Raw genomic sequence first — 14,446 nt, 5'->3', positions numbered from 1 at the left:
CGGGGGAGGGGGGCTAGGCCTGGGCCAGGGCTTCATACTCAGGACCCCACTTTACTGCCCATCCCAGGAATTGTAAGGAGGAAATTGGGGCCCTGTTTGCCACTAGGGAAATCAAGGACCCAAGAGGCACAGGGCTGTCAATGGACTAAGACGCTATGCCCCAGAGCTACGAATACAAGGAGGGGCTAGTGGAGAGTGTGGGATGTCTCATCTGTGGTCCCCAGCCCTGATGCTGGGTGAGCTATGGGCCAGTTGGCCCCTAAACCCTACAGGGCATCTGGGAGCCCAAGTCCTCATTGTCCTTTGGCAGCACCGCGGCCCGCCTTGCACGTAGACCCCAGACCCAGGTGTAGTCCAGGCCAGGGCTGTGGTTCCCGACCTGCACCCCTAGATGGCGCCACAGCCGGAGCATTGGCTTTGGGGAATGTCGGAGCAGCCCAGCCCTTAAAGCAGCTGCAGCCCTGCACATGCGCCGCCGCTTTTCAACCCCAGCGGGCCCTCTGCGCCTGTGCATTCCACCTTACTTCCTGGCGCCCCAGTGACGTGTCCACAGCTTCCACAGAGACACAAGGGCGCAAGCGCAGCTCCCTCCCCAGGTCTGGGAGCAGCCCAGCAGCCCAGCAGAGGGCGCCCGGCGACAGGGACCTTTGGTTCCGGCCAAGTTGTCTTTTCCTGCTCTAAATTGAGAAAAGATTTAACCAAATACAAAAGGATGGGGAGGGCTGGGAAGAAACTAGCCCAAAGGCCTGAGATGGTACCCACCCAGGGTAACCAGGTCCCCACTTTAAGACACACAGCTGCCCCTGGGGCTTCCTTAGAAAAGTAGAGGCAGCGCGGGGAGGGAAAGGAGAGGGTCAGCCAGCGCAGGGCTGCTTGCTGGGCAAGTAATCTGACAATTCCAGGGGAACAAAGGGAGGCCCAGCTAGGTCCCACCGAGGGGCGCCAGAGACTGGGCAAGTGTGGGGCCAGACCCACGAGAACACAACTGTGAACACCAGTCAAGTGCCGCCTCTACAGTTTCCAACCCTTGAGGCCACAACACCCCAAAGACGCACCCAGGATACTGCCAGGAACGTTGACTGGAGGAATGGAAAGAGATTAAGCGATGGGACGAAACCAATAGTTAATGTTTAACGAGCAGCTGCCCTATGACACTCCATCATGTTTATTACCTCACGTGATCCATCCTATGAAGCATTAACAAAGCACTGTTCCATTTTACAAATGAGGGAATGGATGCCTCAAAGACTCACCTAAGGTCACGGTGAGTGGCCTTAATATGCAGTCAGTCTGGGGTGCCTGGGTGGCTCAGTCAGTTGGGCATCCAACTCTTGCTTTCAGTTCAGGTCAAGATCTCACGGTTCATGAAATCGAGCCCCGCGTCAGGCTCTTGGGATTCTCTCCCTCTCTCTCCCTGCCCCTCCCCAGCTCGTACTCTTTCTCAAAATAAACTTTAAAAAAAAAAAAAAAAGATGGTGAATACGTTCTAAAAACACTATGCAGTCTGTCTGACTGCACGCCCCACTCTTGAGCCAACATTCTTGTGCACATCCAAGTCCTCTCCTTCCACTGTCCTTTGGACTCCTTATCTTCCCACTGCCGGAAAAACCTCTCACCCTGCCCACGTCTTCTCACCTCTATATTCAGCCTCTCATTTTCCACCGGACCCTTCCCACTGGCACTGAACACACCTGAATCTCCCTCCCCATTCCCTCTCACAGCCTCCGACAACATTCGAAGGAAGCCTCAGCCTCGCCTGGGTCCCGTTCCCATTCCCGCTGTTCCACCCACACAGCGCTCAAGTCCCTGAAGGCCGATGTCGGTGACCTGCTCCCAGCACAGGCTGACCTTTCCCAGCCTTCCTGTCACATGACCACTCAGCAGTACTTGATCCTGCTCCTCGTAAAGTCACCCCTTCCCTTAGTTTCCATAACCTCATACGTTCCTGCTCTCTTATTTCACAGGCCAGTTCACAACCTGTGCGCAGATGGGGGGCTCCAAGTGGCCACTGTGCTTTGGAGCCCTACGTTGACTTCTGGGTCTCTTCTTCTTGACACCCTTCCTAGACACCCTCACCCACCACAACCTCTTACCTCGCTATTCCCACAGCCAGCTGCATGTTGAACGACCCCCACATTTATCATTTCCACACCAGGCCCCTTGGAACTCCAGGCCTAAATATCCAACTGCCCAGACATTTCCATTTGGAAGTCTCAGGCACGCCCACCTCACCATCTCTGAAACAGACCTCATCATCATCCTCCTCGAAACTGGTCTTTATAGACCTCCCCCTGTTAAATGAATGGCACAACCATCCCTCAACCTACCCTGCCAGTATGTCACATGCTATGTCACACGCTGATCTGTGTGTCTGGCTGATAACAGAAGAGGCCCTTATCAGGCAAAACCCTTGCCCCATCAGAGCTAGTCCAGTAATTATGCACATCCCAACTGTGATATGATGTGCAGAGAAGAACAAGAGGGGCTAACTAGGTGTGGGAGGTCATGGAAGGCCTCCCTGAAGCTACTACCTGAAAGCTGAGCAGGAACTACCTAAATGAAGACAAGGCATAAACCTCAGGCAGAGGGGCGCCCAAGTGGCTCAGTCGGTTAAGCGTCCGACTTCAGCTTAGGTCACGATCTCGCGGTTCATGGGTTCGAGCCCCGTGTCGGGCTCCGTTCTGACAGCTCGGAGCCTGGAGCCCGCTTCAGATTCTGTGTCTCCCTCTCTCTGCCCCTCTGCCCTCTGTCTCTCACATTGTTTCAAAAATAAATAAACGTTAAAAACAAACAAACAAAAAAACCTCAGGCAGAGAGGAAGGAGAGAAAAGCATGGCATTCATCTCACACTGTCCATTCCCCCACCTAGATCTCTCAGCTGCACCCATGTGGGCACATGGCTACCCTTGCCCAAGGTTCTCTCCCACACCCATTTATGGCCTTCAGCAGTTTGTTCTCGGCCAAAATGCAAATCTAAGCATGTCTCATACAGTGGTTGGTCTTCCCTTGGTTTTAGCGTAAAACCAAAAGCCTCGCCAGACCTACAAAGCCCGATCTCATCTGGGCTCTCCCACCTCTGCAGCCTATGCCCTACGCTTTCGGATTCCTTTCAGGTCCTCAAGCCCTAGCCTGTCCCAAGGCCTCTGCACATGCTATGCCCTCTGCCATCTATGTAACTCCTACAGAGCCCAACTCCAAAGTCACTGCCTTAGGGAAATTGCCCAATTCCCCTCTCAACCCAGATTGCGCTGGGTACTCTCCTGTAAATACTCAGAGAACCCTGTCCCTTTTCTTCATGGGGTTTTGTCACAGTTTGTGATTATGAATTTGTATTTGATCATCTGTCCTCCATAAGAACCACCTCTACCTCGTCCATCATTGTATCCTTAGTGCCTAATATAGCATGTGATGCAAAACAGATTTAAAAAAAGAAGTTTAAAAGAGCATTCACTCCACCACTCTGTTCGATGATTACATAGTCCACTTTACCTCTGTGGCCTTAAGTGTTCTAACATGTAAAATGCAGCCAACACTTGCCGTGCAAACTTGCTCTAAGAAGCAAATCCACTATTTTTCAATGAATAAAAAGCACTTGATAAAGGACTATCCTCAGAGTTAAGAAATAAGTTATGAGACTGTCACCAGAACAAACAATGTTCACAGTCCCTGCTTTATTTTCATTTAGCCACACACGCTTTTAAAAAAAAACAAACATACACTTACAAAATACCCAAACATCAGGAATTAGAGCAAAAAACAAGGGGGCTTTGGGCTGAAACAATACCCTAGGCTTCAGAACAAAACAAAATCAATCAACTACTGAAAATTTCTTTGTTCAAAACACAAAAATATTTTGTTTTTAATGGGATTAAAGTGTTTTTGTTTCATTTTGTTTTTTAAAAAAGGAACCCTTTAAGAACAAAAACTAAGTTTCTTGTATTGCCTGCAGCAGGGCCTGGCTTCACTTCCTTGAAGGCCTTTTGTAAAATACAGATGCCAGCATTCAGTGGCCTTGATGATCACCTCCCCCTCTTCGCCCCCAACCTGTCATCTGAAAGTGCAGCGCCCCGGGCCCACCCTGATGACGATGGGGCTACAGAGCGTCTAGGATGTGGTCGATCTTGGTGACCAGCTCCTGCCGCTTTCCAGAGATGAGCTTCTCGTTCTCAATGTATGTGTCTTTCTTGAGCTTGCCAGCCACCAGCCGCTCGGCTTCCACCGCAGACTTCAGCACGAGCTCCTTGACCTGTGCATCCAGCTTCTGCATCTCGCTTACCTGGCCGAGGCAAGAGCAGGGCAGAGCTTGAGAAGGGTCCTCCCACCCTCCCTCAGCAGGGCCACCACCTCCCATGCCTACAGACCCTGGAGGCCCAGGGCAGACGGGCTGGCTATGGAAGGAGACAGGCCTGGCTTCAAATGCCAGCTCCACTCTCTACTCCTTCAAGATCCGACCCTGAGCGTCAGCTGTAGAGGAGAGTTGTGAGGATCAAGTGGGAACAGATGGGTCACCCCTGGCATGGTACCAGGGACACAGCAGGTACTCGAGGTACACTCCTCCTCTTCCCTCTGGCTGGCCAAATCAGGTCCAGGGATTCAGTTAGACAAGACCAATGGCAGCGATATGGCAGAAAGACTGAATGTCTCCCCCCGCTGTCACCAGCTGGGTGTGGGACTGAGCATCTCACGGTCACAATCATTCAACACGACAGTTATTTAGTGAGCCACAGTCCCAGGCACACTTCGAGGCTCTGCAAAAGAGCAGCAAAGACAGACTGGGCATCTTGCCTTTGCGAAGCTGCCAGGTACTCCTTGAGCACATAAAGAAAAGCTTCAGAAAGAGGGAGGAGCCATGAAGAACACAGCAAGGAGACGGTGTGCTGGGGAGCGGCATGTGGAGAGGGGGATTGTGGGAGACTAGGAGGGGCACCTCTGGCGGGGAGGGAGGCTCGTCTTCATTTACAGCCAACAAGAACTCACTCACAAAGCTTGTCCCAGGCATGGTTCTCAGCACTTGACGTGCACTAACTCATTTCACACTCTCACAACACTGAGAGGTTAAGTACTAAGACATGAAGAAACGGAGGCGCAGAAATTAGGTAACTTGCCCAGGTTTACAAAGGCTGAATCAGAGCCCGAATTCAAACGAGTGATTCTAAGTCTAGGTTCTTCTCAGTACACGCGAGCAGCCTGGAGCCTCGCCCAGGCTGGTCTCCAGCAGAGGAAGCAGCCGCTCTCCATGCCAGCCATGTGGACAGACAGTGACGTGGAGGCTAGCAGAGCTTTCCGATCCCAGCCCACAACCGACACCCCCAAACTTCTTGTTCCACTGTGAGGATTGGCACCACAGGACCAGCCAGCGGTGAGTGGGAGCGGCCTGGTGTGTGCTCTACACAGAGCAGCCCTGCGGTGCTCTAGCAGGTGGGAGACAATCCCTGGAAGTATGACCAAGCGGGCAGAGAGCCGAGCGACTCCGGCATGGCAGACACTTACTTTGTCGCACAGGTCAGAGCCCTCTGTCTTCAGCCTGGACTGCAGCAATGCAATCTCACTGGTCAGGGCCTTGTGCTCTGTCTCCAGGCTCTTCTTGCCGCTGTTGAGGGTGGACACGTCCCGGGACTGCTTGTACCTGTTGATGGTCTCATCAAAGTGACGGTAGAGACCTATTCTCTTGTTGACCAGGGTCAAGACTTGCTCTGTGATGCAAGCCACCTTCATCCTGGCCTCTGCGGCTGGATCCTGTGGGGGAGACATTGTGCATGACAACATCCAGGCCTGAGCCTGCCCCAACCTTCACCTTCCAAAAAGCACCCACCACCAGCTGTGCAAACAAGAAAAGCCATCTGAATCAAACCTTTGCTGACATTAAATCCACTCCAGTTCCGCAAATGGCAGGACTGGGGACATGAGAATGAAGGAGACGTTCACTTCAAAGTCCGGCAGGGCATACAGAGGGACGTGAAAAAAGATACTAATGCCAGAATACACCATGAAAGGGACAGGTGCGGTCCCAGGTGAAGAAAGAGAAGTCTCAATGCAAGTTAGGGAAGGCTTCCAGGACATTTATTATGTCTCTCTCCTTAAAACCTCCAAGAGTTTCCCAAGGCCCAAAGAACAAAGCCCAAGCTCTTTATCCTGCTATTCATGACCCTTTAGATGCAGTCCTACATACTTTCCAGCATTCTCTCTCACCTTGAGTCTACTTCAAAAGTCCTAACTTGGTAGCACAAAGGCTGAATCTGGTCTACAAATGGTTCATCTGGCCCACGATTATTTTTTTTCTCAATAAATTATCAAAGCTTTAAGACAGGGAAATGTATACATAAGAAACTGATCGAATAAACTGACCCATTCATTCAAGGAAGTACTCTGCAGCTATACAAAAAATAAAAAAATTTTTTTAAAAAGGAGAAAGCTCTCTATGAACTGGTATGGGTAATTCTCAGAATGTGTTTAATGAAAAAAAGAGGTACAAAAAATATGTACTAGTGCTATGCTTTGTGCAAGAAAGAAGAAATGAGAATTAAAACATCTGCTTATTTTTGCCAAATAAATCAGGGAGGATACCCAGAGAGTGATGAAATTGGTTATCCACAAGGCAGGGTTTTACAAATTCTTAACCAAAATTAAATACTTAACAGTGACAGAGAGGGAAACTACAGCAAACTTCAAACAAATAAATGAACTTAATTATGTTTCAAATGAGTTAATACAGGAAAACTAAGCCAATTACCTTGGGAACACAGTACTTGATAAGACGTTCTCAGTCTAAAGACAAAAAGAACTGCTAACGAATCTTGGGACTCTACTTGGTAGATCTGGTGTTTGTGGCAGCATGACTGCAGCAATTCTGAAACTATTTTGTGTGTTTACACAATTCAACAAATGAATAAATACATTAATGTTGGGATCCAGGAGAGAAAGAAACATGGTGGAATGAGGGAGTACGGCAAGAACCCTGTGGCTTCAGAATGGAGCGAGACGTCGGTGTTAACCGCTATTTTAAATATGTTTCTCCCCTGGCTCTGTCTGCTGAAAGGCCCAGACCCAGTGATACTCCAAAAGCAACGATCACACCTAGCTCACAGATCATAGTCTCCAGGCACCATTCCACAATAAAAGGAACCAGGGCTGCCTGGAGAAAGTGAAGGATATGCCTGGAACATGCTGTTGTGCCTGACAATAAGGAAGTGCTCAAAAAAATGATGAGACATGAAAAAAAGTCCAATCAGCAACAATTAGAGCACCAAAGGAAGTAGTGCCAGTGGACAGCAGCCCATAGAATAAGGTAAGGCACAAGTCGACACAAGTAACTAGCCAACCAGGAAGAAAAGCCTTCCCTACAGTACAGTGCCAGCAAAAGGAATCAGTTTTTCAACCACCACATAACAGACTCAGACAAGAATCAATGGTAAATGCTCTAATGTATATGAGGGTATTTACATAGCCTCAAACAAATCATATATTAATCGCAAAGAGAAAAACAGTAACTTTAACATGAAGAATAGGCAGACATCAACTTAGCCCAATAAGGAGAGTTAACATCCCCAGCACTGGGACCAGCTGACATCAGGTACCCCTGATGTGATGCGCTGCAGACACAGCAGCACTTAAGTGCATTCCTACCAAAAATGCATGGTCTGAATTTAATCAGGGAGAAACACGATACACCTAAGGGACGTTCTACCAAACTGGTCTCTACATGCCAAATACGTCATGGTCATTAAAGACAAAGAGAGGCGGTGGAGCTGTTCCAGGTTAAAGGAGTCTAAGGAAATGTGACAACTAAATGCAACGTATGATCCTCAGCTGGATTCTGGAGAAAGAAAAACAATTGCTAAAAATGTCACCATCACTGGGACCATCAGCCACATCTGAACAGAGCTTGCATGTTGGTTACCAGTGTTATGGCAATGTGACACCTCCTCAATTTGATCATCATACTGTGGTTCTATTAAGAGAATACCCTTGTCCCTAAGCTACACGCACACTTAAGTACTCAAGGAGAGGAAGGATAAAAATGTCTCCAACTTACTCTCGAATGGCCCAGGAAAAATAATTATATATAAAGAGAGAGGCCAACGTTAATTGCTAGGTCTAGGTAAAGAGTATACAAGTTATTTTTACTATGCTTGCAAAATTTCCCTAACAGTGGAATTATTTTAAAGCAAAGTTTAAAAAAAACAAAAGCAGGGGCACCTGGCTGGCTTAGTCAGTGGAACATGTGACTCTTAATCTCAGGGTTGTGAGTTGAAACCCCATGTTGGGTGGAGCCTACTGAAAATAAAATTTAATAAATATATTAAAAAAAAACAAAATCAGGGGCGCCTGGGTGGCTCAGTCGGTTGAGCGTCCGACTTCAGCCCAGGTCATGATCTCGCGTTCCGTGAGTTCGAGCCCCGCGTCGGGCGCTGTGCTGACAGCTCGGAGCCCGGAGCCTGTTTCGGATTCTGTGTCTCCCTCTCTCTCTGACCCTCCCCTGTTCATGCTCTGTCTCTCTCTGTCTCAAAAATAAATAAACATTAAAAAAAAAAATTTTAATTAAAAAAAAAAAAATCAGCTTTTAAACTTAAAAAAACAGGGCTATTTTGTAATAAAACCTAGACTCAGCCCTTCCGTATGACAAGATTTGCTAGTAGCTGCCTCACTGGGCAGCCTCACCGGTCTATGGAACCAGCCAGATCAACATCTTTGCTGCCCCTCATGGGTTCCACTCAAGCCCTTCCTGTTGTCGCACAAACCGTTCCTTCCAGCTGAATGCCCTTCTCCACCTTCTCTGCCTGTCACCGCCTCAGGGTAGTCCCACCACCGAAACACACACCTCCAGCTGCCCTGTTTCCACAGTACTCACCCGCCAGTAGCGGCTGTGAGGCGCCAATAGCACCTGCCTCATTTAACAAGCGCGCTCTGTGATCGCAACAAGAACAAGGTGTCTCTTTTCATGGTAAGGGTTAGCAGAGGCCACAGGCAGGGAGGGACAAGGCTTCTGGGGGACAGGGTTCTGCCTTGAACTTGTTCAAAGGACTGGTGCTCAGAAAAGCTAATGAAACACATGACCAAGGGTGCAAGATGACTAGCAAATGTAGGGGGAAAGCCAAAGGGTACCTTTGTGATGGAGAAGTCCAGCCTGACATAGATGATGACAGTGAAGAACAAGATGTAGAACGCAGCCACCACCAGCAGCGGCTCCTGCAGCATTAGCACCTTGTTGAACGTATAGTGGACCTGGAAGAGAGAACGAGGAAGACGGGCTCTGACACTCTGCATGGACGCTGGGGACAACACAGGGGCCTCAGCAGGCCAACGATCATCCAGGCTGCCCCACCTACCCACAGAGGGGACTGTGCTCAAACCCCTACAGCCCAAGGAAGGAAAGATAAAGACAGGCAAGTCCCTGGCCTCCAGGACCCACACTCTGAGGAGGAAGGCCCAGAAGGCAGAACTGTGGAGCCACTTACCACGATGTCCTGAATGTGCTGTTCCACCAGATTCTTCTTATAGGCAACAATCACAGGGCGGCCAAATGTGTCCAGGTAGGTGTAGTGCAGCTCATCTGGGGCACGACTGATTTCATAGGGACTGTCAACTTGGATGTTCCTGGACGCAGGTAGGAATGAAATACAGCCTTAGACAAACTGCACTGATCTACGTACGAGGTTTATTTAGGGCTGGAGAATTCTAAGGCTCAAGAGGCCTTTCAGGGTCATGAAGTTCACACTCCACTCTGCTCCCCTCCCGGCACCAGGGACCACCAGACCTCCCAAGACAGCTAACCCGCTGCCAGAAAACCCTGAGTATCAGACCACTTTCCTGCCGACGCAACAACTATCCCCCTGCACCTTGTACTCGCTAGTCCTCGCCAGTGCTGGCCAACCCCTCGGAGTCACATAGCCCACACAGCCCTCCTGCTCATTCCACCCAACAAGAGCCTCACCGGGACTTGAAGAGGCCCCTGAGAAGTTACTTCGAAGTACCTTCTCTTCACATGACTGAGAACTTCTTATAAGGAATAGTGGGACAGGCTCTGTCTTTGTCTGCCTGGATCCATTCTCCCTCCTCCAGGCTCTCACACTCTAGTTTTGCTAAAACTCCCCATTCCACAGGAGGAACAATCAAGGTGACTCTCTCTGGTGATCAGAGTGGACACATGACCTGAGAGGCCAAGCAGATGCTCCCCTTTGAAATGAACCCAGAGCAAAGTGACACAAATATGCACATAGGTGTTTGTCACTCATGCCAAGGGCGGGTCCCCTGTGAACATCCATCATCCATGGATGGATCCATCCACCCGGTTTCCACCAACTGGATTCCCAGAGACTCTCTAGATCTGCAACTTACGCTGCCATTTTATAAGAGATGCCTTACCCTTCAAATGCAGTCCTTTCTGCTTCAACTGGCCAACGACTGCCTACCGTTTTAAGCACAGAACCCTAATACACCACCAGGACCGCCCTTTCTGAACCTGGTCTGATGGGCCCGGGATAAAACAGAGCCATTACTCCACTGCTCTTTTTTTTTTTTTTTTAATTTTTTTTAATGTTTATTATTTATTTTTGAGAGAGATAGAAAGACAGAGTGCAAGCAGGGGAGGGGCAGAGAGAGAGGGAGACACAGAATCCGAAGCAGGCTCCAGGCTCTGAGCTGACAGCACAGAGCACAACGTGGGGTGTGAACCCACGAAATGTGAGATCATGACCCGAGCCGAAGTCACATGCTTAACCGACTGAGCCACCCAGGCGCCCCCACTGCTCTTCTTTTTTATAGTAACACAGCACAAGCGCTACCTGGCTGTCCTGACTCTGCATTTTGTCCTCTTACAGATCATCCCATCCCCTCTGGAGGCTGCACCTGTCACATACAGGGACTCTGTTTGGGGAATAGGTTTCGTAAACAGGGGCACCTGGGTGGCTCAGTCGGTTAATCGTCCAACTCTGACTTCAGCTCAGGTCATGATCTCACAGTTCATGAGTTTGAGCCCCGCATCGGGCTCAATGCTATCAATGCAGAGCCCACTTCAGATTTTCTGCCCCCCCCCCCCCCGCCCCCGCCTCTTCCTCACTTGCACTCTCTCAAAAATAAATACATCTTTAAAAAAAAGAAAGTCCCTACGGGCCTCTCAGTCAAAGGTATGTACTGAGCACCTATTCTACACCCCTAGGACACAGTTTCCCCTTGAAGTACCACAAGGCCACCACCAGAGAAATGGGAAGCCAAGGAAAGGAACAGTCACACTCACTTGGCCCCCTCAGGCAAGATAATCTTCACTGTCAGAGAATCTATCACTTGCTCATCAAACACATGGTCCACAAACCTCATCTTCAGTGCATACTGGTCACCTGAAGAAAGAGCAAATACACGCAGTGATGTGAAAAACAGAGAAAATGGCACAGGAGCTAGAGGGATGCAGAGGGTATGGACGCTCTCATCTTCCAGAGAGGAATGAACAGATGCCATCTGAAGTTAACGGACTAGGAGACTCTGGGAGACAGAGGTGTGGTGGCAGCATGGTTTTGGGTCTTCACCGATTTCTACAGAAAGAGCAACAAGATGGCAAAACCAAAACCCCATGGAACATACTTACAACAAAACTGGATAAACTAGGGATCTCCACAAACCCCAAAACACAGAGGAGTCACAAAACACCAACAGTCACACAACCTGCACATTATTAGTAAGGCCACCAGTGTCTGTAGAGGAGGAAGAAGGAACCAACAGGGCAAGTGACAGACCTGAGAAGAGAAGAGCCCCAAACAAGACATATTCACTAGAGAGCGAAGCAGGCCAACTGGAGAAGAGCGGCCAGAGCTCTGAGTCCGCCTCCCGCAGTCCCACATAGCAGAGAGCAAAATGGGCCCACAGACCTGCCAGTCTAGAGGCATCTAGCCCCTGAGAACTTGGAAAAGCCATCAGAGCTCCCCTCCAAGGACAGCACCATACACGGAGGAAAACAAAATCAAGCCTAACAGGAACAACAGAGCTACAGGACACCGAGCCAGGGCAGGCTCCAAAAGCAAGCCACCATTTTTCATACTACATTAAATCAAATGTACAGTTATGATACTTCCTCTTAATTGCTCACATTAAAAATGAGCAACAGGGGGCGCCGGGCTGGCTCAGTCAGAAGAGCATGCCACTCCTGATCTCGGGGTCGTGAGTTCGAGCCTCACACTGGGTACAGAGATTACTTAACTGAATAAAAAAAAACTTTAGGGGAAAAAATGAGCAACAAAAAAGGATAAGGGTGCCCCTCAGTCTTAGAGTAAGTTATGTTTTTAAAAATTACTAAAAAAGACAACATCCCTACAGAAAATGAAAACATGCCAGAAATTCATGCCACAAAACTAATCAAAACTGTTCCTGCTTTTTAAAAACAGACTAATGTTAAAGGTATTCTAAAAATGACACAAGTCATGAAAGAGTAATATAAACAAGAATTCTAGAAATTCAGAAATGACAACTCAGAAAAAAATTTAGGAAATAACTTTTAGAAATTAAAAAAAACTGTCTTAGAAATGAAGGCTAAGCTAGAAAGAACAGGAGTGAATAAACACAACAGGTAATGTCTTCTAATAAATCAAAAGTAAAAGGAAGCAAAGTTTTCAATGAAGGAAAGATTCAAGAGAAATTGCCAAATATTAAAAAACAGGCAAAGACTCTGGGGTGCCTGGGTGGCTCAGTCGGTTAAGCGGCCAACTTTGGCTCAGGTCACGATCTCACAGTCCGTGAGTTCGAGCCCCGCATTGGGCTCTGTGCTGACCGCTCAGAGCCTGGAGCCTGTTTCAGATTCTGTGTCTCCCTCTCTCTCTGACCCTCCCCCGTTCATGCTCTGTCTCTGTCTCAAAAATAAATAAACATTAAAAAAAAAAAAAATTTTTTTTTAAATAAAAAAAAACAGGCAAAGACTCAACATAAAAATAATCGGGAGCGCCAAAGGAAAAAACTTACAAAAAGGTTTAAAACTGTAAGTTGAAAAACCATAATGCAGACCCAAGAATAGCAACCCAGAGCAACCACTGCCAAGATGTGTTCTAGTAGAAGTATTAGGATTTTTTTTTTTAATGTTTACTTTCAAGAGACAAGCATGAGCAGGGTGGGGCAGAGAGGGTGACATCGAATCTGAAGTAGGCTCCAGGCTCCGAGCTATCAGCACAGAGCCCAACACGAGGCTTGAACCCACAAACCATGAAATCATGACCTGAGCCAAAGTCAAGACGCTTAACTGACGGAGCCACCTAGGCGCCCCAAAAGTATTAGATTCTAAAGAAAGAATCCCTTTCAATATTTAAGACTTAGAAGGGAAGTGACTCACAGAGGGGAAAAATTAAATCATCAGACTTTGACAGCAACACTTTATACCAATAAGAGTGTAACACATGTAAGATACTCCAGGAAAGATGTGTAAGCCAAGGATTTTATATTCATCAAAGTGACTCATATGCACAAAAGGCACAACCTGTTAACATGTAAGAACTCATTCCTACAAGCCCTTCCTAAGGAATCTACTAGAGAATGAGCTTCAGGTCATCAAAATGAATAGAGACCTTATCAGTCGATGTAAAAACTGATATGGTGAGCATTAACTACACTTACTGCAGAGCTAAGACCAGAGTTAAAAGCGGGGAGCTATGCTGTGTAACAGCTATTTGTTCTGATGATATATACATAGTATACATGCAGCACACCAAAAAATGGGGTAGAGGGGCACCAGAGTGGCTCAGTCAGTTGGGCATCCAACTTCGGCTCAGGTCATGACCTTATGGTTTGGGAGTTCAAGCCCCATATCGGGCTGGCTGCGGTTAGTTAGCACAGAGCCCACTTTGGATCCTCTGTCTCCTTCTCTCTCTGCCCCTCTCCCATCTGCATTCTCCCTCTCTTTCTCTCTCAAAAATAATAAACATTTAAAAACTTTAAAAAAAAAAATGGGGCAGAATGGGGAGAGGATATTCCAAAAATAAATAAATAAATAAACTAACTCTTTTCAGTAACCATATGGAAGTGGCAGTGTGATCGTTTTTATTCTGAGACTGTTGTGTAGCAGGTGTGGAATGCTCTAATTCTGTCACCTTCTCTGTCCTTCAGAACAAGAATTCTCAGTATGGAACTAAGTACAGATATAACAGGAACAAAATCCCTATAGCTCATACTATTAAGTAACTATAAAACTTCATAATTTTGTTTATACAAAGACATAATATATACTTAACTCCATTAACTGAAAAGGCCTAGAAAAAAATTTTTTAAGTTTATTTTTGAGAGAGAGAGAGCAAGCGAGCATGCTCGTAAGTGGGGGAGGAGCAGAGAGATGGGGGAAAGAGAGAATCCCAAGCAGGCTGCACACTGTCAGCATGGAGCCCAACGTAGGGCTTGAACTCATGAACTGTTAGATCATGACCTGAGCCGAAATCAAGAGTCAGATGCTTAATTGACTGATACACCCAGGCGCCCCGAA

The 14,446-nt window shown here is 47.8% G+C and overlaps 1 protein-coding gene across 2 annotated transcripts in view; it reads right to left on the bottom strand.

The window, feature by feature from the left end:
* Nucleotides 1–3,651: 3,651 nt before the first annotated feature.
* The window catches only part of RPN1 (ribophorin I), a 31,044-nt gene continuing 20,249 nt past the window's right edge, over nt 3,652–14,446 (bottom strand). For both annotated transcript variants that reach the window (XM_042912344.1, XM_042912353.1), the window contains 5 exons: nt 11,234–11,333; nt 9,456–9,594; nt 9,103–9,222; nt 5,491–5,736; nt 3,652–4,276 (listed from right to left, as the gene is read on the bottom strand). In XM_042912344.1, the coding sequence (XP_042768278.1) occupies nt 4,094–4,276; nt 5,491–5,736; nt 9,103–9,222; nt 9,456–9,594; nt 11,234–11,333 (788 nt within the window). In that variant the 3' untranslated portion in view covers nt 3,652–4,093. The remainder of the gene's footprint in view (nt 4,277–5,490; nt 5,737–9,102; nt 9,223–9,455; nt 9,595–11,233; nt 11,334–14,446) is intronic.

Source organism: Panthera leo, chromosome A2 (assembly GCF_018350215.1).
Source record: "Panthera leo isolate Ple1 chromosome A2, P.leo_Ple1_pat1.1, whole genome shotgun sequence".
NCBI classification, from domain to species: Eukaryota; Metazoa; Chordata; class Mammalia; order Carnivora; family Felidae; genus Panthera; species Panthera leo.
This window is presented reverse-complemented; position numbering and strand designations above follow the sequence as displayed.